At 27.5% G+C, this 26,309-nt stretch overlaps 2 protein-coding genes and 1 long non-coding RNA gene across 6 annotated transcripts; 1 reads left to right on the forward strand and 2 right to left on the reverse strand.

The window, feature by feature from the left end:
- Window positions 1-13,374: 13,374 nt before the first annotated feature.
- On the reverse strand, window positions 13,375-15,178 carry LOC122504727. The gene is made up of 3 exons (XR_006301860.1): window positions 14,903-15,178; window positions 14,018-14,262; window positions 13,375-13,888 (listed from the first exon to the last, which is right to left on the reverse strand). It is a non-coding gene; the product is annotated as an uncharacterized LOC122504727 (long non-coding RNA).
- Window positions 15,179-19,329: 4,151 nt separating this feature from the next.
- On the forward strand, window positions 19,330-21,814 carry LOC122504711 (acyl-CoA Delta-9 desaturase-like). The gene is made up of 6 exons (XM_043615918.1): window positions 19,330-19,345; window positions 19,571-19,789; window positions 20,134-20,264; window positions 20,767-20,972; window positions 21,055-21,240; window positions 21,405-21,814. The coding sequence occupies exons 2-6, from the start codon at window positions 19,579-19,581 to the stop codon at window positions 21,679-21,681; spliced, it is 1,011 nt and encodes a 336-aa protein (XP_043471853.1). The 5' UTR covers window positions 19,330-19,345; window positions 19,571-19,578; the 3' UTR covers window positions 21,682-21,814.
- LOC122504712 (acyl-CoA Delta-9 desaturase-like) lies at window positions 21,711-24,932 on the reverse strand. Of its 4 annotated transcripts, none has more exons than XM_043615922.1 (6): window positions 24,569-24,932; window positions 24,318-24,448; window positions 24,037-24,242; window positions 23,720-23,902; window positions 23,216-23,477; window positions 21,711-22,245 (listed from the first exon to the last, which is right to left on the reverse strand). In XM_043615922.1, the coding sequence occupies exons 1-5, from the start codon at window positions 24,762-24,764 to the stop codon at window positions 23,216-23,218; spliced, it is 978 nt and encodes a 325-aa protein (XP_043471857.1). In that variant the 5' UTR covers window positions 24,765-24,932; the 3' UTR covers window positions 21,711-22,245. The 4 variants fall into 4 exon arrangements, with proteins under 4 accessions (XP_043471857.1, XP_043471856.1, XP_043471855.1 ...); XM_043615921.1 differs by having other exon boundaries at window positions 23,211-23,477; XM_043615920.1 differs by lacking the exon at window positions 21,711-22,245 and adding an exon at window positions 23,000-23,129.
- Between the last annotated feature and the right edge of the window lie 1,377 nt (window positions 24,933-26,309).

Below are 26,309 nucleotides of genomic sequence, written 5' to 3' on the forward strand. Positions count from 1 at the left end.
CCTAAAACTATGAAATTGATAATTTTGATAATTTTTTAAATATCAAAGGTCACTTGAACTGTAAGGTATTTTGATATTTTCGATTAGTTTAAATTGTCACTAGCTTAGAAAAAAGAGGGGGAGGTAGAAAAGTCAAGAATAACCTAAAACTATGAAATTGATAATTTTGATAATTTTTTAAATATCAAAGGTCACTTGAACTGTAAGGAATTTTGATATTTTCGATTAGTTTAAATTGTCACTAGCTTAGAAAAAAGAGGGGGAGGTAGAAATGTCAAGAATAACCTAAAACTATGAAATTGATAATTTTGATAATTTTTTAAATATCAAAGGTCACTTGAACTGTAAGGAATTTTGATATTTTCGATTAGTTTAAATTGTCACTAGCTTAGAAAAAAGAGGGGGAGGTAGAAAAGTCAAGAATAACCTAAAACTATGAAATTGATAATTTTGATAATTTTTTAAATATCAAAGGTCACTCGAACTGTAAGGAATTTTGATATTTTCAAATAGTTTAAATTGTCACTATCTCAGAAAAAAAGGAAAAGGTAGAAAAGTTCAGAATAACCTAAAACTATGAAATTGATAATTTTGATAATTTTTTAAATATCAAAGGTCACTTGAACTGTAAGGTATTTTGATATTTTCGATTAGTTTAAATTGTCACTAGCTCAGTAAAAAGAAGGAAAGGTAGAAAAGTCAAGAATAACATAAAACTATTAAATTGATAATTTTGATAATTTTTTAAATATCAAAGGTCACTCGAACTGTAAGGAATTTTGATATTTTCAATTAGTTTAAATTGTCACTAGCTTAGAAAAAAGAGGGGAAGGTAGAAAAGTCAAGAATAACATAAAACTATGAAATTAGTAATTTTGATAATTTTTTAAATATCAAAGATCACTCGAACTGTAAGGAATTTTGATATTTTCAAATAGTTTAAATTGTCACTATCTCAGAAAAAAAGGAAAAGGTAGAAAAGTTCAGAATAACCTAAAACTATGAAATTGATAATTTTGATAATTTTTTAAATATCAAAGGTCACTTGAACTGTAAGGTATTTTGATATTTTCGATTAGTTTAAATTGTCACTAGCTCAGTAAAAAGAAGGAAAGGTAGAAAAGTCAAGAATAACATAAAACTATTAAATTGATAATTTTGATAATTTTTTAAATATCAAAGGTCACTCGAACTGTAAGGAATTTTGATATTTTCGATTAGTTTAAATTGTCACTAGCTTAGAAAAAAGAGGGGAAGGTAGAAAAGTCAAGAATAACCTAAAACTATGAAATTGATAATTTTGATAATTTTTTAAATATCAAAGGTCACTTGAACTGTAAGGTATTTTGATATTTTCGATTAGTTTAAATTGTCACTAGCTTAGAAAAAAGAGGGGGAGGTAGAAAAGTCAAGAATAACCTAAAACTATGAAATTGATAATTTTGATAATTTTTTAAATATCAAAGATCACTCGAACTGTAAGGAATTTTGATATTTTCAAATAGTTTAAATTGTCACTATCTCAGAAAAAAAGGAAAAGGTAGAAAAGTTCAGAATAACCTAAAACTATGAAATTGATAATTTTGATAATTTTTTAAATATCAAAGGTCACTTGAACTGTAAGGTATTTTGATATTTTCGATTAGTTTAAATTGTCACTAGCTCAGTAAAAAGAAGGAAAGGTAGAAAAGTCAAGAATAACATAAAACTATTAAATTGATAATTTTGATAATTTTTTAAATATCAAAGGTCACTCGAACTGTAAGGAATTTTGATATTTTCGATTAGTTTAAATTGTCACTAGCTTAGAAAAAAGAGGGGAAGGTAGAAAAGTCAAGAATAACCTAAAACTATGAAATTGATAATTTTGATAATTTTTTAAATATCAAAGGTCACTTGAACTGTAAGGTATTTTGATATTTTCGATTAGTTTAAATTGTCACTAGCTTAGAAAAAAGAGGGGGAGGTAGAAAAGTCAAGAATAACCTAAAACTATGAAATTGATAATTTTGATAATTTTTTAAATATCAAAGATCACTCGAACTGTAAGGAATTTTGATATTTTCAAATAGTTTAAATTGTCACTAGCTCAGTAAAAAGAAGGAAAGGTAGAAAAGTCAAGAATAACATAAAACTATTAAATTGATAATTTTGATAATTTTTTAAATATCAAAGGTCACTCGAACTGTAAGGAATTTTGATATTTTCGATTAGTTTAAATTGTCACTAGCTTAGAAAAAAGAGGGGAAGGTAGAAAAGTCAAGAATAACCTAAAACTATGAAATTGATAATTTTGATAATTTTTTAAATATCAAAGGTCACTTGAACTGTAAGGTATTTTGATATTTTCGATTAGTTTAAATTGTCACTAGCTTAGAAAAAAGAGGGGGAGGTAGAAAAGTCAAGAATAACCTAAAACTATGAAATTGATAATTTTGATAATTTTTTAAATATCAAAGATCACTCGAACTGTAAGGAATTTTGATATTTTCAAATAGTTTAAATTGTCACTATCTCAGAAAAAAAGGAAAAGGTAGAAAAGTTCAGAATAACCTAAAACTATGAAATTGATAATTTTGATAATTTTTTAAATATCAAAGGTCACTTGAACTGTAAGGTATTTTGATATTTTCGATTAGTTTAAATTGTCACTAGCTCAGTAAAAAGAAGGAAAGGTAGAAAAGTCAAGAATAACATAAAACTATTAAATTGATAATTTTGATAATTTTTTAAATATCAAAGGTCACTCGAACTGTAAGGAATTTTGATATTTTCGATTAGTTTAAATTGTCACTAGCTTAGAAAAAAGAGGGGAAGGTAGAAAAGTCAAGAATAACATAAAACTATGAAATTAGTAATTTTGATAATTTTTTAAATATCAAAGATCACTCGAACTGTAAGGAACTTTGAGATTTTTAATTAGTTTAAATTGTCACTTGCTCAGAAAAAAGAGGGGAAGGTAGAAAAGTCAAGAATAACCTAAAACTATGAAATTGATAATTTTTTAAATATCAAAGGTCACTTGAACTGTAAGGAATTTTGATATTTTCGATTAGTTTAAATTGTCACTAGCTTAGAAAAAAGAGGGGGAGGTAGAAAAGTCAAGAATAACCTAAAACTATGAAATTGATAATTTTGATAATTTTTTAAATATCAAAGGTCACTCGAACTGTAAGGAATTTTGATATTTTCAATTAGTTTAAATTGTCACTAGCTTAGAAAAAAGAGAAGAAGGTAGAAAAGTCAAGAATAACCTAAAACTATGAAATTGATAATTTTGATAATTTTTTAAATATCAAAGGTCACTTGTACTGTAAGGTATTTTGATATTTTCGATTAGTTTAAATTGTCACTAGCTCAGTAAAAAGAAGGAAAGGTAGAAAAGTCAAGAATAACATAAAACTATTAAATTGATAATTTTGATAATTTTTTAAATATCAAAGGTCACTTGAACTGTAAGGTATTTTGATATTTTCGATTAGTTTAAATTGTCACTAGCTCAGTAAAAAGAAGGAAAGGTAGAAAAGTCAAGAATAACCTAAAACTATGAAATTGATAATTTTGATAATTTTTTAAATATCAAAGGTCACTCGAACTGTAAGGAATATTGATATTTTCGATTAGTGTAAATTGTCACTAGCTTAGAAAAAAGAGGGGAAGGTAGAAAAGTCAAGAATAACCTAAAACTATGAAATTGATAATTTTTATTATTTTTTAAATATCAAAGGTCACTTGAACTGTAAGGAATTTTGATATTTTCGATAAGTTTAAATTGTCACTAGCATAGAAAAAAGAGGGGAAGGTAGAAAAGTTAAGAATAACCTAAAACTATGAAATTGATAATTTTTATTATTTTTTAAATATGAAAGATCACCCGAACTGTCAGGAATTTGATATTTTAGATTAGTTTAAATTGTCACTGGCTCAGAAAAAAGAGGGGAAGGTAGAAAAGTCAAGAATAACCTAAAACTATGAAATTGATAATTTTTATTATTTTTTAAATATGAAAGATCACCCGAACTGTCAGGAATTTGATATTTTAGATTAGTTTAAATTGTCACTAGCATAGAAAAAAGAGGGGAAGGTAGAAAAGTTAAGAATAACCTAAAACTATGAAATTGATAATTTTTATTATTTTTTAAATATGAAAGATCACCCGAACTGTCAGGAATTTGATATTTTAGATTAGTTTAAATTGTCACTTGCTCAGAAAAAAGAGGGGAAGGTAGAAAAGTCAAGAATAACCTAAAACTATGAAATTGATAATTTTGATAACTTTTTAAATATCAAAGGTCACTTGAACTGTAAGGAATTTTGATATTTTCGATTAGTTTAAATTGTCACTAGCTTAGAAAAAAGAGGGGGAGGTAGAAAAGTCAAGAATAACCTAAAACTATGAAATTGATAATTTTGATAATTTTTTAAATATCAAAGGTCACTCGAACTGTTAGGAATTTTGATATTTTCGATTAGTTTATATTGTCACTAGCTTAGTAAAAAGAAGGAAAGGTAGAAAAGTCAAGGATAACCTAAAACTTTTAAATTGATAATTTTTTAAATATCAAAGGTCACTCGAACTGTAAGGAATTTTGATATTTTCAATTAGTTTAGATTGTCACTAGCTCAGTAAAAAGAGGAAAAGGTAGAAAACTCAAGAATAACCTAAAACTATGAAATTGATAATTTTGATAATTTTTTAAATATCAAACTCACTCGAACTGTAAGGAATTTTGATATTTTCGATTAGTTTAAATTGTCACTAGCTCAGTAAAAAGAGGAAAAGTTAGAAAACTTAAGAATAACCTTAAACTATGAAATTAGTAATTTTGATAATTTTTTAAATATCAAAGATCACTCGAACTGTAAGGAATTTTGATATTTTCGATTAGTTTAAATTGTCACTAGCTCAGTAAAAAGAAGGAAAGGTAGAAAAGTCAAGAATAACATAAAACTATTAAATTGATAATTTTGATAATTTTTTAAATATCAAAGGTCACTCGAACTGTAAGGAATTTTGATATTTTCGATTAGTTTAAATTGTCACTAGCTTAGAAAAAAGAGGGGAAGGTAGAAAAGTCAAGAATAACATAAAACTATGAAATTAGTAATTTTGATAATTTTTTAAATATCAAAGATCACTCGAACTGTAAGGAACTTTGAGATTTTTAATTAGTTTAAATTGTCACTTGCTCAGAAAAAAGAGGGAAAGGTAGAAAAGTCAAGATTAACCTAAAACTATGAAATTGATAATTTTGATAATTTTTTAAAAATCAAAGGTCACTTGAACTGTAAGGAATTTTGATATTTTCGATTAGTTTAAATTGTCACAAGCTTAGAAAAAAGAGGGGAAGGTAGAAAAGTCAAGAATAACCTAAAACTATGAAATTAATAATTTTTATTATTTTTTAAATATCAAAGATCACTCGAACTGTTAGGAATTTTGATATTTTCGATTAGTTTATATTGTCACTAGCTTAGTAAAAAGAGGAAAAGGTAGAAAACTCAAGAATAACCTAAAACTATGAAATTGATAATTTTGACAATTTTTTAAATTTTAAAGATCATTTGAACTGTCAGGAATTTTTATATTTTCGATTAGTTTAAATTGTCACTATCTCAGAAAAAAAAGGAAAAGGTAGAAAAGTCAAGAATAACCTAAAACTATGAAATTGATAATCGATTTATTACTTTTTTTAGTAATGAAAAAAATACTTTTTTCAACTTTGGCAAAAACATGGGCAAAGTATGGGAGAAGGAAAAAACGATAGTTTCCTATTTTTGGAAAAAAAAGTTAGGAATTTCAACTTTGGCAAAAACATGGGCAAAGTATTGGAGAAAAAAATCGATTTATTCCTATTTTTGGTAATGATAAAATTACTATTTTCAACTTTTGCAAAAACATGGGCAAAGTACGTGAGAAAAAAAATCGATTTTTTCCAATTTTTGGTAATGAAAAAAATACTATTTTCAACTTTGGCAAAAACATGGGCAAAGTATGGGAGAAAAAAATCGATTTATTCCTACTTTTGGTAATGAAAAAATTATTATATTCAACTTAAGCAAAAACATGGGCAAAGTATGGAAGAAAAAAAATCGATTTTTTCCTATTTTTGGTAATGAAAAAAAACTATTTTCAACTTTGGCAAAAACATGGGCAAAGTATGGGAGAAAAAAAATCGATTTTTTAACATTTTTGGTAATGAAAAAAATCTTATTTTCAACTTTGGCAAAAACATGGGCAAAGTATGGGAGAAAAAAATCGATTTATTCCTATTTTTGGTAATGAAAAAATTATTATATTCAACTTAAGCAAAAACATGGGCTAAGTATGGAAGAAAAAAAATCGATTTTTTCCTATTTTTTTTAATAAAAAAATTACTATTTTCAACTTTGGCAAAAACATGGGCAAAGTATGGGAGAAAGCAAAATCGATTTTTTTCTATTTTTTGTAATGAAAAAATTACTATTTTCAACTTTGGCAACAACATGGGCAAAGTATGGGAGAAAAAAAATCGATTTTTCAACATTTTTGCCAATGAAAAAATTACTATTTTCAACTTTAGCAAAACCATGGGCAAAGTATGGGAGAAAAAAAAATCGATTTTTTCCTATTTTTGGTAATGAAAACATTACTATTTTCAACTTTGGCAAAAACATGGGAAAAGTATGGGAGAAAAAAGTCGATTTTTTCCTATTTTTGGTAATGAAAAAATACTTTTTTCAACTTTGGCAAAAACATGGGCAAAGTATGGGAAAAAGAAAAATGGATTTATTCCTATTTTTGGTAATGAAAAAATTACTATTTTCAAGTTTGGCAAAAACATGGGCAAAGTATGGGAGAAAGAAAAATCGATTTATTCCTATTTTTGGTAATGAAAAAATTACTATTTTCAACTTTGGCAAAAACATGGGAAAAGTATGGGAGAAAAAAGTCGATTTTTTCCTATTTTTGGTAATGAAAAAATACTATTTTCAACTTTGGCAAAAACATGGGCAAATATGGGAAAAAAAAATCGATTTTTTAACATTTTTGGTAATGAAAAAAATACTATTTTCAACTTTAGCAAAAACATGGGCAAAGTGTGGGAGAAAAAAAAATCGATTTTTTAACATTTTTGGCAATGAAAAAATTACTTTTTTCAACGTTGGCAAAAACATGGGCAAAGTATAAGAGAAAGAAAAATCGATTTATTCCTATTTTTGGTAATGAAAAAATTACTATTTTCAACTTTGGCAAAAACATGGGGAAAGTTTGGGAGAAAAAAATCGATTTTTTCCTATTTTTGGTAATGAAAAAATACTATTTTCAACTTTGGCAAAAACATGGGCAAATATGGGAAAAAAAAATCGATTTTTTAACATTTTTGGTAATGAAAAAAATACTATTTTCAACTTTAGCAAAAACATGGGCAAAGTATAAGAGATAAAAGATCGATTTTTTCCTATTTTTAGTAACAATAAAATTACTTTTTTTAACTTTAGCAAAAACATGGGCAAAGTATGGGAAAAAAAAATCGATTTATTCCTATTTTTGGTAATGAAAAAAATACTATTATCAACTTTGGCAAAAACATGGGCAAAGTATGGGAAAAAGAAAAATGGATTTATTCCTATTTTTGGTAATGAAAAAATTACTATTTTCAACTTTGGCAAAAACATGGGCAAAGTATGGGAGAAAGAAAAATCGATTTATTCCTATTTTTGGTAATGAAAAAATTACTATTTTCAACTTTGGCAAAAACATGGGCAAAGTATGGGAGAAAAAAAATCGATTTTTCAACATTTTTGGTAATGAAAAAATACTATTTTCAAATTTGGCAAAAACATGGGCAAAGTATAAGAGAAAAAATATCGATTTTTTAACATTTTTGGTAATGAAAAAAATCTTATTTTCAACTTTGGCAAAAACATGGGCAAAGTATGGGAGAAAAAAAATCGATTTTTCAACATTTTTGGTAATGAAAAAATACTATTTTCAAATTTGGCAAAAACATGGGCAAAGTATAAGAGAAAAAATATCGATTTTTTAACATTTTTGGTAATGAAAAAAATCTTATTTTCAACTTTGGCAAAAACATGGGCAAAGTATGGGAGAAAGAAAAATCGATTTATTCCTATTTTTGGTAATGAAAAAATTACTATTTTCAACTTTGGCAAAAACATGGGAAAAGTATGGGAGATAAAAATCGATTTTTTCCTATTTTTGGTAATGAAAAAATTACTATTTTCAACTTTGGCAAAAACATGGGCAAAGTATGGTAGAAAAAAAATTGGTTTTTTTTCCTGCTATTCTTTGCCCATATTTTAACCAAAGTTCAATTTGCTAATTTTTTCATTACCACGCGGGTAGAAATTTAAATTTACTGTCTCTTTCACTCTAATTGATTTTCTCTCTTACACTGAGACAACGAAGTAGTCAAGGCAACTAATAAAATGGATAGAAATACCATTTTGGTTAGTAAACTATACTGCGGCTAATTCGATGGTTAGAGATACAATTTATTTTAGTAGAAAGTTAGGTAGTCGCAGTTAGCATTTTATTAGTGAGGGAAACTTATTTCTGTTATGCCAATAACTAATAAATATTGTAACAGACATCTTCTAGTTAGTTAACCTTACTAATAAAAAAGGAAATAATACAATAATTGAAATAGTTAAAAGTCAATTAGGTATTAAATAATATTTGCATTTAGAAAAAATAGTTTTATTATAAGATAAATATATCCTTCTTTTTAAAAAGTCGGATGTTAAACCACTTAAACCTGCACTAAGAGAAATTTTTGCATTAAATGGTATTGAAATATTTAATTCGCTTCGAATGCCCTCTGTCGTGAGTTTTTAGTATGAAAACATACTGAATTCGCTCAGAAATCATACTAAAAAAGCGTTATTCGTTTAGCTCCGAACCATCATTTTTCATGATCTTTGGACTGCGCAGAAGGTTCTCGGGAAAGAGTTTAGGTGACTTGATCTCAGAGAAAAAGGCGATATGAAAGAACGAGTTCTTTTCAAAAATTGCTCAAATTGGTGAAACTGCTTTGTTTGCTTTTCTCACACAATTATTGGACGCACCGCAAGATATTGAAAGAAATAAACTTTCAATAAAAGTAAATAAATAAATAAACTCGTTACTCGGGGGTTTCCGTGTTCGCTGATTAACGAATCCCATGTTAGTTTTTTAAAATTCAAAATGACGGATCTAATATGGCCGACGATAAAGTTAATAATTAATCTATTTCGCTTAAAGCTAGTTACTCGGGAGTTTTCGCGTTCGCTGATAACAAATCTGATGTTAGTTTTTCAAAATTCAAAATGGCTGATCCAATATTTTTTTAAAAGATTTTCTGGTCACTTTTTCATACGAATTTCATGTGAAATGATAAAGAATTTTTATTTAACATTTGAAAAATTCCGTTAGGAATTGCGAATGGAATTCCGTAAGTAATATCAGCTAAAAATATTTTTGGATAAATTGTCGTCCACTTTTCGGTTCCAATTCCTCAAGTACTTCGTGCGTATTACTAGTGAATTTTTATTCAAATTTTTGCAAAAATTCCGCTTGGATTTGCAAATGGAAATCCGTACGTAATATCTGCTGAAAAATTTTTTGGAACAATTTCCGCTCTCTTTTCCTTACGAATTCTGCTAGAAATTTGTGTGCATTACCAATGAATTTAATTCAAAATTAAAAATTTGTAATAATACATACGAAGTACTAACGGAATTCATACGGAAAAGAGAGGAAAAATTGTTCTAAAAAAATTTTCAGTAGATGTTACATCCGTATTTCCATTCGCAATTCCAAAAGAAATTTTTTAATAATTTTGTATAAAAATCCGCTAGTAATAAACACGAATTGCTAGCGGAATTCGTACCGAAAAGTGAGCGGAAATTTTATAAAAAAATTAGAGGTGTGCAAAAAGCTCCAAGCTCGATCGAGTATTTTCGAGCATTTCACTATTCATGCCGAGCTCAGGCCGAGTCGAGTTTCATAAAAAGCTGGGAATTAATCACAAAACCAAAGAATTCATTTCAACTTTCGTCTCCATGGACAAATTTATAGCGGATAATTGAAAAAAGGCTTTTAAATATCATTTTCTTGGTCCAAAAAATTTAGTTTACATTAACAATTCTTGCAAATCTCAAAAGTGATTCGTCTTAAGAGATGAAATCGAGCAGAACATTCATCAAAAAGTAAAAGTACTCATTTCAACTTACGACTCCTGGGACACTTAGATTTATAGCGAAAAATTGATAAAAATGACATTTAAAAATCATTTTCTTGGTCCCAAAAATTTATTTTTTATTAAAAAATCTTAAAAATGTCAAAAGTGATTCGTCTTGAGAGATGAAATCGAGCAGGCAAATAATCAGCAAGCCAAAGAACTCATTTCAACTGTCGTCTCCAGGGACACTTAGATTTATAGTGAAAAATTGATAGAAATAACATTTAAAAATCATTTTCTTGGTCCCAAAAATTTATTTTTTATTAAAAAATCTTAAAAATGTCAAAAGTGATTCGTCTTGAGCGATGAAATCGAGCAGGCAAAAAATCAGCAAGCCAAAGAACTCATTTCAACTGTCGTCTCCAGGTACACTTAGATTTATAGTGAAAAATTGATAAAAATAACATTTAAAAATCATTTTCTTGGTCCCAAAAATTTATTTTTTATTAAAAAATCTTAAAAATGTCAAAAGTGATTCGTCTTGAGAGATGTAATCGAGCAGGCAAATAATCAATAAGCCAAAGAACTCATTTGAACTTTCGTCTCCAGGGACAATTAGATTTATAGCGAAAAATTGGTAAAAATGACATTTAAAAATCATTTTCTTGGTCCCAAAAATATATTATTTATTAAAAACTCTTGCAAATATCAAAAGTGATTTGTCTTGAGAGATGTAATCGAGCAGGCAAATAATCAGCAAGCCAAAGAACTTATTTTAAATTACGTCTCCTGGGAAACTTACATTTTAAGTGAAAAATTGAAAAAAAGACAAATAAAAATCATTTTTTTGGTCCCACAAATTTATTTTTCATTAAAAACTCTTGCAAATATCAAAAGTGATTCGTCTTGAGAGATAAAATCGAGCAGGCAAATAATCAGCAAGCCAAAGAACTCATTTGAACTTTCGTCTCCAGGGACACTTAGATTTATAGCGAAAAATTGGTAAAAATGACATTTAAAAATCATTTTCTTGGTCCCAAAAATATATTATTTATTAAAAACTCTTGCAAATATCAAAAGTGATTTGTCTTGAGAGATGTAATCGAGCAGGCAAAAAATCAGCAAGCCAAAGAACTTATTTTAAATTACGTCTCCTGGGAAACTTACATTTTAAGTGAAAAATTGAAAAAAAAGACAAATAAAAATCATTTTTTTGGTCCCACAAATTTATTTTTCATTAAAAACTCTTGCAAATATCAAAAGTGATTCGTCTTGAGAGATAAAATCGAGCAGGCAAATAATCAGCAAGCCAAAGAACTCATTTGAACTTTCGTCTCCAGGGACACTTAGATTTATAGTGAAAAATTGATAGAAATAACATTTAAAAATCATTTTCTTGGTCCCAAAAATTTATTTTTTATTAAAAAATCTTAAAAATGTCAAAAGTGATTCGTCTTGAGAGATGTAATCGAGCAGGCAAATAATCAATAAGCCAAAGAACTCATTTGAACTTTCGTCTCCAGGGACAATTAGATTTATAGCGAAAAATTGGTAAAAATGACATTTAAAAATCATTTTCTTGGTCCCAAAAATATATTATTTATTAAAAACTCTTGCAAATATCAAAAGTGATTTGTCTTGAGAGATGTAATCGAGCAGGCAAATAATCAGCAAGCCAAAGAACTTATTTTAAATTACGTCTCCTGGGAAACTTACATTTTAAGTGAAAAATTGAAAAAAAAGACAAATAAAAATCATTTTTTTGGTTCCACAAATTTATTTTTCATTAAAAACTCTTGCAAATATCAAAAGTGATTCGTCTTGAGAGATAAAATCGAGCAGGCAAATAATCAGCAAGCCAAAGAACTCATTTGAACTTTCGTCTCCAGGGACACTTAGATTTATAGCGAAAAATTGATAAAAATGACATTTAAAAATCATTTTCTTGCTCCCAAAAATGTATTTTTTATTAAAAAATCTTGCAAATGTCAAAAGTGATTCGTCTTGAGCGATGAAATCGAGCAGGCAAAAAATCAGCAAGCCAAAGAACTTATTTTAAATTACGTCTCCTGGAAAACTTACATTTTAAGTGAAAAATTGAAAAAAAAGACAAATAAAAATCATTTTTTTGGTCCCACAAATTTATTTTTCATTAAAAACTCTTGCAAATATCAAAAGTGATTCGTCTTGAGAGATAAAATCGAGCAGGCAAATAATCAGCAAGCCAAAGAACTCATTTGAACTTTCGTCTCCAGGGACACTTAGATTTATAGCGAAAAATTGATAAAAATGACATTTAAAAATCATTTTCTTGCTCCCAAAAATGTATTTTTTATTAAAAAATCTTGCAAATGTCAAAAATGATTCGTCTTGAGCGATGAAATCGAGCAGGCAAAAAATCAGCAAGCCAAAGAACTCATTTCAACTGTCGTCTCCAGGTACACTTAGATTTATAGTGAAAAATTGATAAAAATAACATTTAAAAATCATTTTCTTGGTCCCAAAAATTTATTTTTTTATTAAAAACTCTTGCAAATATCAAAAGTGATTTGTCTTGAGAAATGTAATTGAGCAGGCAAATAATCAGTAAGCCAAAGAACTCATTTGAACTTTCGTCTCCAGGGACACTTAGATTTATAGCGAAAAATTGATAAAAATAACATTTAAAAATCATTTTCTTGGTCCCAAAAATTTATTTTTTATTAAAAAATCTTAAAAATGTCAAAAGTGATTCGTCTTGAGAGATGAAATCGAGCAGGCAAATAATCAGCAAGCCAAAGAACTCATTTCAAATTACGTCTCCTGGGAAACTTACATTTTAAGTGAAAAATTGAAAAAAAGACAAATAAAAATCATTTTTTTGGTCTCAAAAATTTATTATTTATTAAAAACTCTTGCAAATCTCAAAAGTTACTCGACTTGAAAGATGATATCGAGCAAGCAAATAATTAGCAAGCTAAAGAACTCACTTCAACTAATGTCTCCTGGAACACTTACATTTATAGCGAAAAATTGAAAAAAAAACAAATAAAAATAATTTTTTTGGTCCCAAAAATTTATTTTTTATTAAAAAATCTTGCAAATGTCAAAAGTGATTCGTCTTGAAAGATGAAATCGAGCAGGCAAATAATCAGCAAGCCAAAGAACTTATTTTAAATTACGTCTCCTGGGAAACTTACATTTTAAGTGAAAAATTGAAAAAAAGACAAATAAAAATCATTTTTTTGGTCCCACAAATTTATTTTTCATTAAAAACTCTTGCAAATATCAAAAGTGATTCGTCTTGAGAGATAAAATCGAGCAGGCAAATAATCAGCAAGCCAAAGAACTTATTTGAACTAATGTCTCCTGGAACACTTACTTTTTTAGCGAAAAATTGAAAAAAAAAAAAACAAATAAAAATAATTTTTTTGGTCCCAAAAATTTATTTTTTATTAAAAAATCTTGCAAATGTCAAAAGTGACTCGTCTTGAGAGTCCTACGTCAGAGTCACTAATGGCGAATTTATTGTTCTTTTCACTTTTGCGGCATGTTAATTTAAATTCCAATTCCATTTCGATTCTTCTCTGAAATTCCGTTCTTCAATGAAGGGCTCGAACCACCGCCAGATCAACTCAATTTCAGCTACACTCTGAGTCTGGTGCAAATCACCAGTTATATAACACATTCGGTTCCGATTTGGTGCGGGGAAATGTTTCTCCCATCAATGATGGCATTCTCCTCTGTTTTAAAAAAATGCAATCAATTAGAAGAAATGCTTATGAAATTGGAAAATCTGACAGGATGAAGGTAAGATCCGATGAGAAAAATTAAAAATTTAAACACTTAAGAAAAAATTATGAAAAGCTTACTTTGCAGAAGAGACAATTCGCCATCATTTCGTTCCAATTGTTCTAGGGTACGTGCTTCGCCCAGGATTGAAAACCAAGGACAACGCATTTTTCGCATTTGACAACCTCGCGTGCCACGAATAGGTAGTGCTTCATTTTTGGAAAATTGTTGATGCAATGATGAAAATTGTCCCTACATTGTTTTCTTTATACAATTTTCCTATGATCAATTAATTCGGCAGCTTCATGAAACTTTTATACTGATGCTGAAAATTTTTTTGTTATTTAAATAAAAATAAGAAAAGAATATTTTAATAGAATAAAAACAAATTCCAGCGTTCTACAATTTATTATTAAAAAATTATTATTTACAGATTAAATTTTACTACTTTTGAGGAAAAATTTTCGAATTTTTATTAAAGAAATTTTTTTCAAAAATAGTGAAAGCTAATTTAAAAATAGCAATTTCTAATAGAGCAATTTAATTATTAATTTAATTTCATTCTAATAGTAATTTTTATTTTTTTATCAAAACAGATTTAATTTAATTTTCCGTATATCAAAAAAATTTCTCAATGAAAAAGAGAAACATTATTGATTAGTGTAAAACACGAGAAATTGATTCTTATTTTTAAAAAAAGATAAAAATATTCAATGCAGAAAAAGTTATAAAAATTTATTTAATAAAAATTTTCATTCTATTATTTTTAAAGGTTATGAATTGAAAAAAAAATTTCCTAGTTTATATTTATATTTTTTTAATAACTAATTATTTGATTTGTTTCCATATTTAAATTATTTATTGAATCAATGAATTAAAAGAAGCTTTATGTAAAATTCTTATTTTTTTTAACATAACCACTTTTTAGATTTGTTTTTTTATTACAAAACATTTTTTTTACTTACCAATATAAAAATATTTCTCACCTCACTTTAATCACTAACTTTTTTTCACCATTCATTACCATTTTTTAAAAATTTTAATGTATTTTTAACTTTAATGTAATGGTAAACATTAAACTGTTTAATGTTTACAACGATGACCAACGATGACATCAAAACACACGTCAATTTTTTAGGCATGGGATATAGAAACTCAAGTTTGACAATAAATTATCATTTTTCTGCAGCAACTTCAGGGGGAAGGCATTCGTACGTTCTACTGTATCTTCGATTAACTGAGGCATACCTTCCTTAAGAACAGTAGTCCAATTCTTTATTACAACGCTATGAATATTACCCTTCGGCTTGTCACGATTACTCGAATCTTCACCTAATATAGCGCGAACTTCATCACTTAATTGAACATCTCCTGGTTTGTCGAATTCTTCAATCGACGTCTCGCTTTTATTATCGTCTCTCGAATAAGCTGAACTATGGTCAGCATCTCTAGAATCTGTCGAGCCTCTCGGGCTACGATCAACTTCTCTTGAGTCTGTCGAGTCTCTCGGACTTCGATAAGAAAAATGGCCATGTTCGAACGCACCTCTCGGGCGGCATTTGCGAACATCAAGTGCATAATCACTATCGGACGAGTAACTTCTTCTAGATATTGAAAAATCTCTTCTTGTACGATCTCTAGGCGAACGGCTCCTGTGGCGTCCCTCATTTCTAGGTTTTTAGGGTTTCGTGGCCCATGGCCGAAAGCCTTATAGTTTCACTTTGGCGTCCGTCCGTCCGTCTGTCCGTCGTAATTTGGGGCACTATAGATCCCAAATCAGTCAGTCAGTCAGTCTTAACCACAATGGTTTATGATAACCAAAACAGGATTCGTAAATGCCTGCTTTTATTTTTTCTCTATTTGTCACAAATATATTATCTATGGTAGTGTGTTTTTACCATTTTTTTTACCATGGATTTAATCAACTTGTTAATTGGTGGAGAATCAATTTATAGAAATTAATTGTACATTAATTAAACATCCATAGTTTTTCTTTTAAAATTTTTTTTTTCTTTTTAAATGCCACGAAACCCTACTGCCGTCCAGTTTAAAAAAGGCACTATCTACATATTTTATGAAAAATGAGTTTTTTATACCGTTGGATTCGTAATGAAAAGACGAATCTAATAGTCGTATTCGTAATTGAAAATTTTAATTAGATTAGAAGATAATTAGCGGTCAATTAAACTATCTACAGAGATTTTCGAGAAATATTTTTTAAGGTGTCACTATCTGCAGAAGAAGACGACCTATCTACAAAATTTTAAGGATTTTCAACCCACTTGACCCCTGAAATCCTGATTCACGAGCACTATGTACATAGGTTAGTCAGTAAACTGGTCTCAAAAGTCACAAAAGTAGAGAACTATGTACATAGTGACGTTTTTCGTACATATTTTTCTCGAAGTTTGGTTAACTTTCCGCGAGAGAGAGCACTATCTACAAGTTTAATTATGCAAATAAAATAAAAATAATACAATAATTTGCCAATAAAGCTTTTATTTTGTATTAACACATATATTTAATGCAAATTAAAAAACAATTTTAATTATTCTTTTTTTAAAGTTAACATTTAATTTAATAAAAATTTCATGCAGAACATAATAATCAAATAAAATAAAGTTATAACTTATAATGGTAAATAAAATTTATGTATTGAGGGGCTGATAGTAAAAATGGTTTCAAATAATAACGGGAGCAAAAGTAGAATAAGTGACTTAGAAGCAAAAACAGATTAAAATGATTGTGTAATTTCTTGATAAATTAATTATAATAATTACAAAATATTAATTCAAATAAAATAAGTTTTTTTATTATTGACAATATTTTTTAAGCATTAATATAACACAGTGCAACAGCATTTTTATTTTTGGAATCGCATAGGGTGAATTTTATAGGTTTTTTGATGCTGAATGCGAATCCGTAATCAAAATTGTTCCATCACCCTAGATTTTTGAGAAATTTGACCTTGAAAATTAAAAAAAGGCCGTTTTTGGGGTACTTTTTGGTTTTTTATCAGGATATAAAAATTTTTCCTAGGGTTTTCACTATGTGCGTACGAAAGCCCATAACTTCCTTAACAATTTCCAATTTGGACCTTTTAAAAATATCTATTTTTCGATGAGTTATCTTTGTTTGAAATTCGCGTCGCATCATAAAATCAGCAAAAAATCCGTTTTTGAGGTATTTTTTGTTTTTTATCAGGGTACCAAAATTTTTTCTAGTGTTTCCATGATATACGTACGAAAGCTCATATCCTTCTCAACAATCTCCAATTTTGACATTTTAAAAATATCTATTTTTCGATGAGCTATCCTTGTTTGAAGTTCGCATCGTAACGTCAAATGGGATAACAGTGAGAAAAATATTAACATAATATTAATATTATTAATATTAACCCATTAAATCTCAAGCAGAAACCAATGATTCATTAAAGAAACTATTATATTTTTAGGAAAATCAAAAATAAATTGACCATTTTTTTTGTTTATCATTTCAAATTCTTTAACAATAATTTAACAAAAACAAAGATAACTCATCGAAAAATAGATATTTTTAAAATGTTTAAATTGGAGATTGTTGAGGAGGATGTGAGCTTTCGTACGCATATCATAAAACCCTAGAAAAATTTTTGTACCCTGATAAAAAACCAAAAAGTATCCTAAAAACGTCCTTTTTTCAATTTTCAAGGTCAAATTTCTCGAAAACCTTGGGTGATGGAACAATTCTGATTACGGATTCGCATTCAGCATCAAAAAACCTATAAAAATCACCCTATGCGATCCCAGAAATAATAAAAAAGTGAAATTCTGATGCACTGTGTAATTAATTTATCAAGAAATTACATAATCATTTTCACCCGTTTTTGCTCTCAAGTCACTTATTCTACTTTTGCTTCCATTATTATTATTATAAATCATTTTTACTATCAGTCCCTCTATTGTTCGTCATTTTTTGTTCGGTATTTTCAAAATTAAAAAATATAATATAATTATAAATAAAATAAAATATAAAATAATAATAAAAATATAACAGAAATAAAGGATTGTGTTAGAAAATAATGTAGATGGTGACGCTTTAAACAGGAAAGTGGACCGACAAAGCAATTTTAAACGTACTATCTACCACATAGTGCACTTTTCATGTATTCTCCATAATTTTTGGATAAAAAATGTGCACTATCTACAGTTTTATTAATAAATAATTAAAATTAATAATTTTTTTTGCACCAATGAAAAGAGCGTGTCCGAATTAGTCAAGAACATAAGTTTGTTTACAAAATTTTTAATTTTATTAAGAGATCCAGATGCAAACGCGTTTCCTTCAATATCTCCGATTGAGCTAAAATGTAGATAGTGTCTTTTTTAAAAAGGACGGCAGCCTAGATGTAGGCGTTTTGCGCCTGCTTCTCTTCCAATTTTTTTAGAATCTTTCCTCTCGTAATAATGACGACCACGCCGTGACATAACCTCTTCTCGAGACAAAGATCGTTTTCGATTTGTGTTTTTAATTTTACTACAAGATTTTTCTCTACTTTTATCCCTGGAGACACTATCACTATTGCCTTCCATTTTTTAGTTAAAAAACACTTGATAATTAGTAAAAAAAACACTAATTATCACACTATAAAAAATCTTTTCAGTGATCGCAGATTTCACAAAAAAAAGGAATGAAATTTGGGGACAGAGCGCCACCGGAAGAGTCGCGGCAGCGCGGTGTAACCTTTTAAATTTATTCAAAGCTTTTAAAGTGTGATCAGATTTGTCAGAAAGATGGTACTACATATTAATCTATTCGAACGAGACGACGAAATATAATTGATTTAATTCTTTAATTGCAAACATAACCTCAAATTTTTTGCTTCTAAAGGTACCTTTCATCGGAATGCGTCACAAATAATAAATATTATAATTCTTAATGAACTATTAACATATTTGTAAACTGCGTTTAATGTAAGAAAAAAATTACACTATTCACATACGATATTGAAATTATTACTTTAAAGAAAAAAAATATTTATAATTTCTTCTTAAGAGCCTTCTCCCAATTTATTTTGATATCCAATAATTTAAAACAATCTGTTTCTTCTTAATATATTTCGGTTTTTTTTTAAATTCTCATCATATGATGGAATTTTTTCTTTTTTTTACTATTAATTTCCAATGTTGAAAAAGAAAAAAAAACAATAGAACAGATAATATGCATAAATTTTACAAGTATGCATCATTTCCTCTAGTGAAACAATAATTGACCCCATTAACCCGCTTAGACATGTATATTCAAAAAGTAGAAATTCCTCTGATAAAAACGACTTTGAAAATTTTAAATATTTCATAAATCAGTCTATTTTTTATATCATTCCCAGCGGACGTGTCATGCTGTTTTGATGATACATAAAAATAATTATTGTATATAATTATAGTGTGCATAAATTTTAGTTAAAAGAAAGCATTCTTTATTTAAAAAGAAAATATTTATTCAAAATATTTTCACTTTTTAAAAAGCATTTTTTATTTAAAAAAAAAACATTTTTCGTTTTCAAAAAACAACTTTTTTTATTTAGAAAAAAATAATTTTTTTATTATCTTTAAAGAAAAGAATTTATATAGGTATACTTATAATTACTATTTAAGCAACAATAATGGAAATCGAGAAAAACGAAATAAAAAATTTATTGGACAAAGAAATTTACAATGAAAAGCAGGTTAATTCAACATTTCTCGAAGAATTATATAACTTACGAAAGAATATTGTTTGGGAATTCACATCACTTCATATTTTATGGCATATTATTTCTATTTATGGATATATGACTTATCCATTCGGGAGTCATAAATTAACAACACTTTGGTGTAAGTACATTTCAAATTTAATTTAATTAATTAATAATTAATAATTATTATTAGTTATCATCGTAAATAGTTAACAAGTAGGTACAAAAGTTAATATTCCATTATTAATTATTTATTATATTTTTTATTTGAACCACAAAAAATACAGCCAGAAGTTTAACCATTAAAGACACTAAAAATTTTTATTAAAAATACCTTTAAAAAATATGTTTTTTATATATTTTTTTATATATTTATATTATACATCTATTTTATACAAATATAAATTTTTTTAATTCAATAAAAACGAATTTTTTAAAAAAAAAAATGTAATAAATAAAAAATTTATTACATTTTTTTTATAGTTTTGTTGTATGGACTGTACACTGGATTTGGAATAACCGGTGGTATTCATCGATACTGGACACATCGGACATACAAAGCAAAAACGCCTCTTCGATTATTTTTGGCTGGTGCTTATTATGGTGCAGGCATGGTAATTATATTTACATTGATATTTAAAAAAAAAAGAAAATGAAATTAGTATTTTTTAATTTTTAAATTTAGTCTTTTAATTCTGACAGTTCAATACTGTACATGCCTACTGTAGATAAAAATAAAGACAATGATAAAAAGAAATTCTTTCTTACCGAATGCTGCTCCTTTGGAATGTCCCTAAAGTCCCCACTTGCCATTCAAATTATTTTAGGGAAACATTTTCTTTTACTGATTTTATCGATTTTAAAATGGTACTATTATTATTATATTATTAATATCATTAATATTATTATTATTATTATTACTGTTATTATTATTATTGACCAAGTTGGAGTTTACAATATTGATCAACGAAAAAAAGTTAGGTTAGGTTCAAAATGTGAGATAGAAAAAGACACAAAGAATTCTGTTCTTTTCTAACTCGTGCTCTACGTTCGAAAAGCAGTTGTATACTTTTCGACACTTAAGGTGCTATGTGCCAAAAAAAATTTTTTTTGCAGTTTCCAATACGACAATGGGTCAAGATTCACAGAATTCATCACAAATATACGGATACGGATTCCGATCCGCATAATGCAAAGCGCGGTTTCTTTTATTCACATATAGGATGGCTGATGCAGAAGAAGCATCCGGAATTTTACAAGCGGCTAAAGGAAATCGACATGACTGATATTAACGAAGATCCCATAGCAAATTTCGGTGATAAGTAAGTTCTCTAATTTTTCCTACCGACTATCATCATCATCATCAATTTTTTTGTTTATATTAAAACCCATTTTTATTTTCAGGCACTTTTATAAAATGATGCTACTGATATCTTTTCTCATACCATCATTGGTGCCAATAATTTTTTGGAATGAAAATTGGTACTGGGCATTTATGACCCAAACATTTATGCGATATGTGACAGTATTAAATTTTACCTCATTGGTTAATAGCGCTGCGCACTTGATGGGATCCAAACCGTTCAACAAGTATGGAACATCAACAATCCTTTAATTTTAACCTATTAAATTTTTTTTCATCCTTTAATTTTTGTTGTTGTTGCTGCTAACTATCATGAGACAGTTAGCAACAGCAGAGAATTAAAAAAAAAAATAACTATAATCGAAAAAAATTTTTTGTTCGACGTTACCAGAGATATAGATCCAAGTGACAATCGTCTAGTGGCAACTCTTGCGATTGGAGAAGGTTGGCATAATTTTCATCACGTTTTCCCCTGGGACTATCGCACTGGTGGAATTGGCAATCACGATATTAATGTTACAACAATATTAATTAATCAATTCGCAAAAATCGGCTGGGCTTATGATTTGAAAACTGCAAGTAAAGATCTTGTTATGGCAACGTGCAAAAAACGTGGAGACGGATCATTCACGAATCATTGGGAAGAAGTTCCAGAACCGAAGAATTAAAGCAAAAAAAAAAAAAAAATACAAATTACTTGATAAATGGACATTTTTTTATTACAATATACTATGTTCCAATTTTTAATAGACTGTTTTTCTCTAAATTGTTGTTTCGCAATAAAATTTCGTTTGTCAAAAATTCAATGAAACCTATTCCTATCCCCTCAAAAATCAACTACAGTACAATGAATGAATCATCAAAAAGCTACTGCTTTTTGATTCTAAACCAAAAGATCAAGTTTGTCAAAAGATTTACCTTCTAAATATGCTATTCTAATATGCTTTTTTAAAAAAGGAACAAGTTTCAGTTTTATAAAACATCATCATCGTCATCATCATCATCATCATTAAATTAGAAATAAAGAAAATATACAATAATTATCATTCATATCTGTCGAGTTCTTACATCGGACAATAATTTTGATATTCCTGACAACATTTTTCGCAATACAGTCTTCACCTTACAAGAGGTTAAGTATAATATTAAGTTTGTACACGTCATCAGTTGAGTTTAAAATTCACTTGCAAATTCTTCCATCGAAAGATCAAGTTTTGGTTAACAAAATACTCCTAAAGAAAATTAAAAATTATGATTAGTTTACTATCGTAAAGAACAATGGATTAAGTTCTAAGCACAATAGATTTTTGAACGTCTTTTACAAACGTAATGCATGAACTATAGAAAAGAATAGAGATACATTTGTGTCCATCATGTTCCTCGAATCTATTGTGCTCTGGACTTTAATTTTGAAAAACTCTGAACTTGATGCAAAGCATGCAAAGTAATGTATACCAACTGTCGAAAAAATTGAAATCCATTTTACCGACTTTGATATAAAGTCTAATGAAAAGAATTAAAAGTGAGACCACAGATGTTCGTAAAGAAAAAGATGTTCATAAACAATGAAGAATGACAAAAGACCAATAACCAAAAAAACAATACTCTCCTTGAACCATAATCAATGAAGTCGCAAAATGTCTTGATGCTAGGTCCACAATAGACTCTTTTTATGTTCTTATGTTAAACATGTATTGAAATCTTGTTTTTAGGTACATATAAAAAATATGAGAGAAATCTATTGTATATTTATCTTATGTTCAACATAAGGACGTACTATTTGTGGACAAAGACTTAAGAATATTGGTGAAATATTTTGACTGCAACAATACTGATTTAAACAGAACAGAAAAGAAATGTATCAAAATACATCAAAGTTTTCATATTTAAATCTGAATTTAGTTATAAATATTAAGCATATTTACTAAGAAAATGCTGCTTTCTAAATTCCCAGCATTAATCAATTACAAAAAATAATCAAATTAATCAACTTATTTAATGATTTATTCAATACTTAAGGTTAATTATACATTATGTGAGACAACGTATATACATATTGTGATTTATCATTCTTGCTTTATACATTTTCGTTAATTATTCTCTACAATTGAATCCTCTAGAAAAACGAAAATTGCATCAAAATCAAACAAAGCACGACAATGAAAATGTAGTGTTATAATAATTATAATAATTATACCTTACTTAGTTTGGTGTTTCATATACGATGTGAGAGTCTTGACCTCGTTTTTCCTTCACTGTCTTAATCAGATCTTCCCTTGGTTGTTTCAAATCATAAGCCCAACCGATTTTCGCAAACATATCAATTAAAAAAGTCGTCCAATTCAAACTGTAGTTTCCTAATTCAGCGCATTTGTAATCGTACGGAAAGACATGATGATAGTTGTGCCAACCTTCTCCCATGGTCATATGAGCGACAAGTTTGTTTTCGACTGGAGCTATTGTTCTGCAAATATCGTAACAAATGTCGTAACAAATATCATAACCAATATTCATAACAATTAGAATTTACTTCACCGGGAAGATTTTATTCGAAAGACTTTCTAGAAACTAGATGTTGTATTAAGGAAGAGGTCACAAGAAGCTGCATAAAATACAATTGCGAGGGGAATTTTTGTAAGAAGCTAAAGTTTGGCTTGTAAGGATGATGATGATGATGAAATGGAAAATAATTAGAACACATCTTACTTGTCATAAGGTTTAGCACCCCACATATGAGCCAAGCTATTAACACTCCAAGTGGAATTCAGAGTTACTATGTAACGTACAATTGTCGTCGCTATTGAATAATACCATTCCTCATTCCAAAGGTAAACAGGTATGACTATTGGTATTACGAATGTAAAGAGAACTTTGAAATACTCGAAATACCTGTACGGAAAATCAAACGGAATCATAAGAGTCTCGGCTTTCTGCTAGATATTAGGCTTCTAATATCATATTTGTAGGAAAGCTCTGACAATAGAAGATGATAGTAGAAGCTCTGATATAGTTTATTCGTATACTTTTCACCAAATGCAACAATTGGATCCTGGAGAATGTCACTCATATCAATTTGCTTTCCTCGTCTTATAACTTCCGGATGTCTTCTCATCATAAGCCAACCGACGTGCGAAAAGAAAAAACCCCGATTACTATTATGTGGATCTGCATCAGTTTCTGTGTACTTATGATGAAGACGATGATATCTCACCCAATTGTATAATGAATTCTATAATCGAAAGAAGCATTCAATACAATAAAAAGCAGAGAATATTTTGATTTCCAAAGGTGGACACTTTCTTACTTGTCCTGATGTATAGAAGCAAACTAGAAGAATTAACCGAAGTGGCCATTTTGCTTTATAGGCGCGATGAGTCCAGAAACGATGTACACCACCGGTCACTCCAAATCCAACCATATGGGCAACAATCCATTCTAAAATTTTCCAAACAATATTTAAAAAGTGGATGCAAAAAGGCTTTCCAAAAACTTTCAAACTTTTCCCATAAAAACAAAACAAAGCGATTCTTTTACACAACGATTTTCATTACTCACCAAACAGAACTGTCTTTTTTTTCTGCAAATATGGAAAAGTAAAAGAAAAATACACCCCTGCAATATGTAGAACAAGAACAAAAAATGCCGTTAACCATTTTACTTCTGTTTTAAAGTAACTTGACGACTTTTTCGTTTCTTTATGATAAACTGTCGTTGAATCATTATTAACCGAAATTTCAGCTTTTGGTACCATTACAAAATTTTTAATTAATAATTTCAAGAATAAATATTCCCTTGGGAAGAAAATTTGTTTTATACTTCAATATTAAATTCCTTCTTTGCTTTGAAAAAAAAATTGTCGAGTTTATAGTACAAAATTAAAAACTAAACTATGTGCTTAAACTCATAGTCAAGATTTATATCAACTCAAATGAATTTTAAAGTTTCAAAAATTTACAATATTAAATCATTAAAAAAAATTACACTTTTAAATGTTTTATTGTCATTGAAATTTTAATTCTCTCAGGTCATCAATAATAATATTACAATGTTGCATTCTCATTTCCTTATGAAACAAAAATGTAAAATTAATTTAAAATGTCAAAAGTTTATTGATCAAGTTTGTAGATGTAGTAAAATAACTAACGGACATAAATTAATTTACATTAAATTTATGTAATTAAAAAAAAGATCACACCTCTGCAAATATTACAAGTGAAGAACCGAAAACTTCAATTTTTTTTATGACAATGATTTCTTTTCAAATAACTTAATTCTTGAAGAACTGTCACAAAATTATTACTTATAAATTATTTAATGAATAATTTTACTTTAATATTTCAAAATTAATTGAATTTTAAAAAAATTATTTATCAGAAATAATACAATAAATTCTTTTTACTGACATTCAATTATTTTCATAAATAATAAAATTCTTCGCGACAAATTCAATTGTACTTTCAGAAATAATAAAATTCTTCGGAAAAATTTTTTTATTCTCAATACAATTTAAAAAAAAATTTCTCTAAAGATTTCCATTACTTTCAAAAGTTTAAATAAAACTTTTGAAAATGTTTGAATTTCTGCGAAAATTTTGATATTTATGAAAATAATTGAATTCTTACGAAGAATTTTATTAAGAAATTAAAAATAATTAAATTTCTGACAATGTTCCTCAGAAATTTTATTATTTTTGAAAATTTTTATAAAATTATTTGCAAAATTCAATTATTTTCATAAATCACAATATTTATCACAAAAATTCAATTATTTTAAAGAATTTTAATAAAATTCTTTAAAAAATTCGCAATTATTTTCATAAATCACAATATTTATCACAAAAATTCAATTATTTTTAAAAATTTTAATAAAATTCTTTCCAAAATTCAATTATTTTCATAAATCAGAATTTCTGCGAAAATTTTGATATTTATGAAAATAATTGAATTCTTACGAAGAATTTTATTAAGAAATTTAAAAATAATTAAATTTCTGACAATGTTCCTCAGGAATTCAATTATTTTTTAAAATTTTAATAATATTCTTTGCAAAATTCAATTATTTTTATAAATCACAATATTATTTTCTTACGAACATTCAATTATTTTACATTGACACTCGCTTTTCCGTAACATTCTTTGCCAGAAATTCTATTATTTTCATAAATAACAATATTCATCACATAAATTTAATTATTTTCGCAAGAATTTTAATAAAATCCTTTGTAAAATTCAATTATTTTCATAAATAACAATATTTGTCACAAGAATTCAATTATTTTCAAGAATTTTATTAAAAT

This window comes from Leptopilina heterotoma, unplaced genomic scaffold (assembly GCF_015476425.1).
Source record: "Leptopilina heterotoma isolate Lh14 unplaced genomic scaffold, ASM1547642v1 Lhet_312, whole genome shotgun sequence".
In the NCBI taxonomy this organism is placed as follows: Eukaryota; Metazoa; Arthropoda; class Insecta; order Hymenoptera; family Figitidae; genus Leptopilina; species Leptopilina heterotoma.

Bases quoted from the DNA above. Each gene is read 5' to 3' on its own strand.
- LOC122504711 (XM_043615918.1), top strand. From the start codon at position 19,579: ATGGAAATCGAGAAAAACGAAATAAAAAATTTATTGGACAAAGAAATT. The intron at 20,973-21,054 runs GTAAGTTCTCTA...TTTTATTTTCAG, and splicing joins ATAGCAAATTTCGGTGATAA to GCACTTTTATAAAATGATGC. The intron at 21,241-21,404 runs GTATGGAACATC...CGACGTTACCAG, and splicing joins GGATCCAAACCGTTCAACAA to AGATATAGATCCAAGTGACA.
- LOC122504712 (XM_043615922.1), bottom strand. From the start codon at position 24,764: ATGGTACCAAAAGCTGAAATTTCGGTTAATAATGATTCAACGACAGTT. The intron at 23,903-24,036 runs GTATACGAATAA...TTTTCCGTACAG, and splicing joins ATTGTTGCATTTGGTGAAAA to GTATTTCGAGTATTTCAAAG. The intron at 23,478-23,719 runs GTAAGATGTGTT...CGATATTTGCAG, and splicing joins GGTGCTAAACCTTATGACAA to AACAATAGCTCCAGTCGAAA.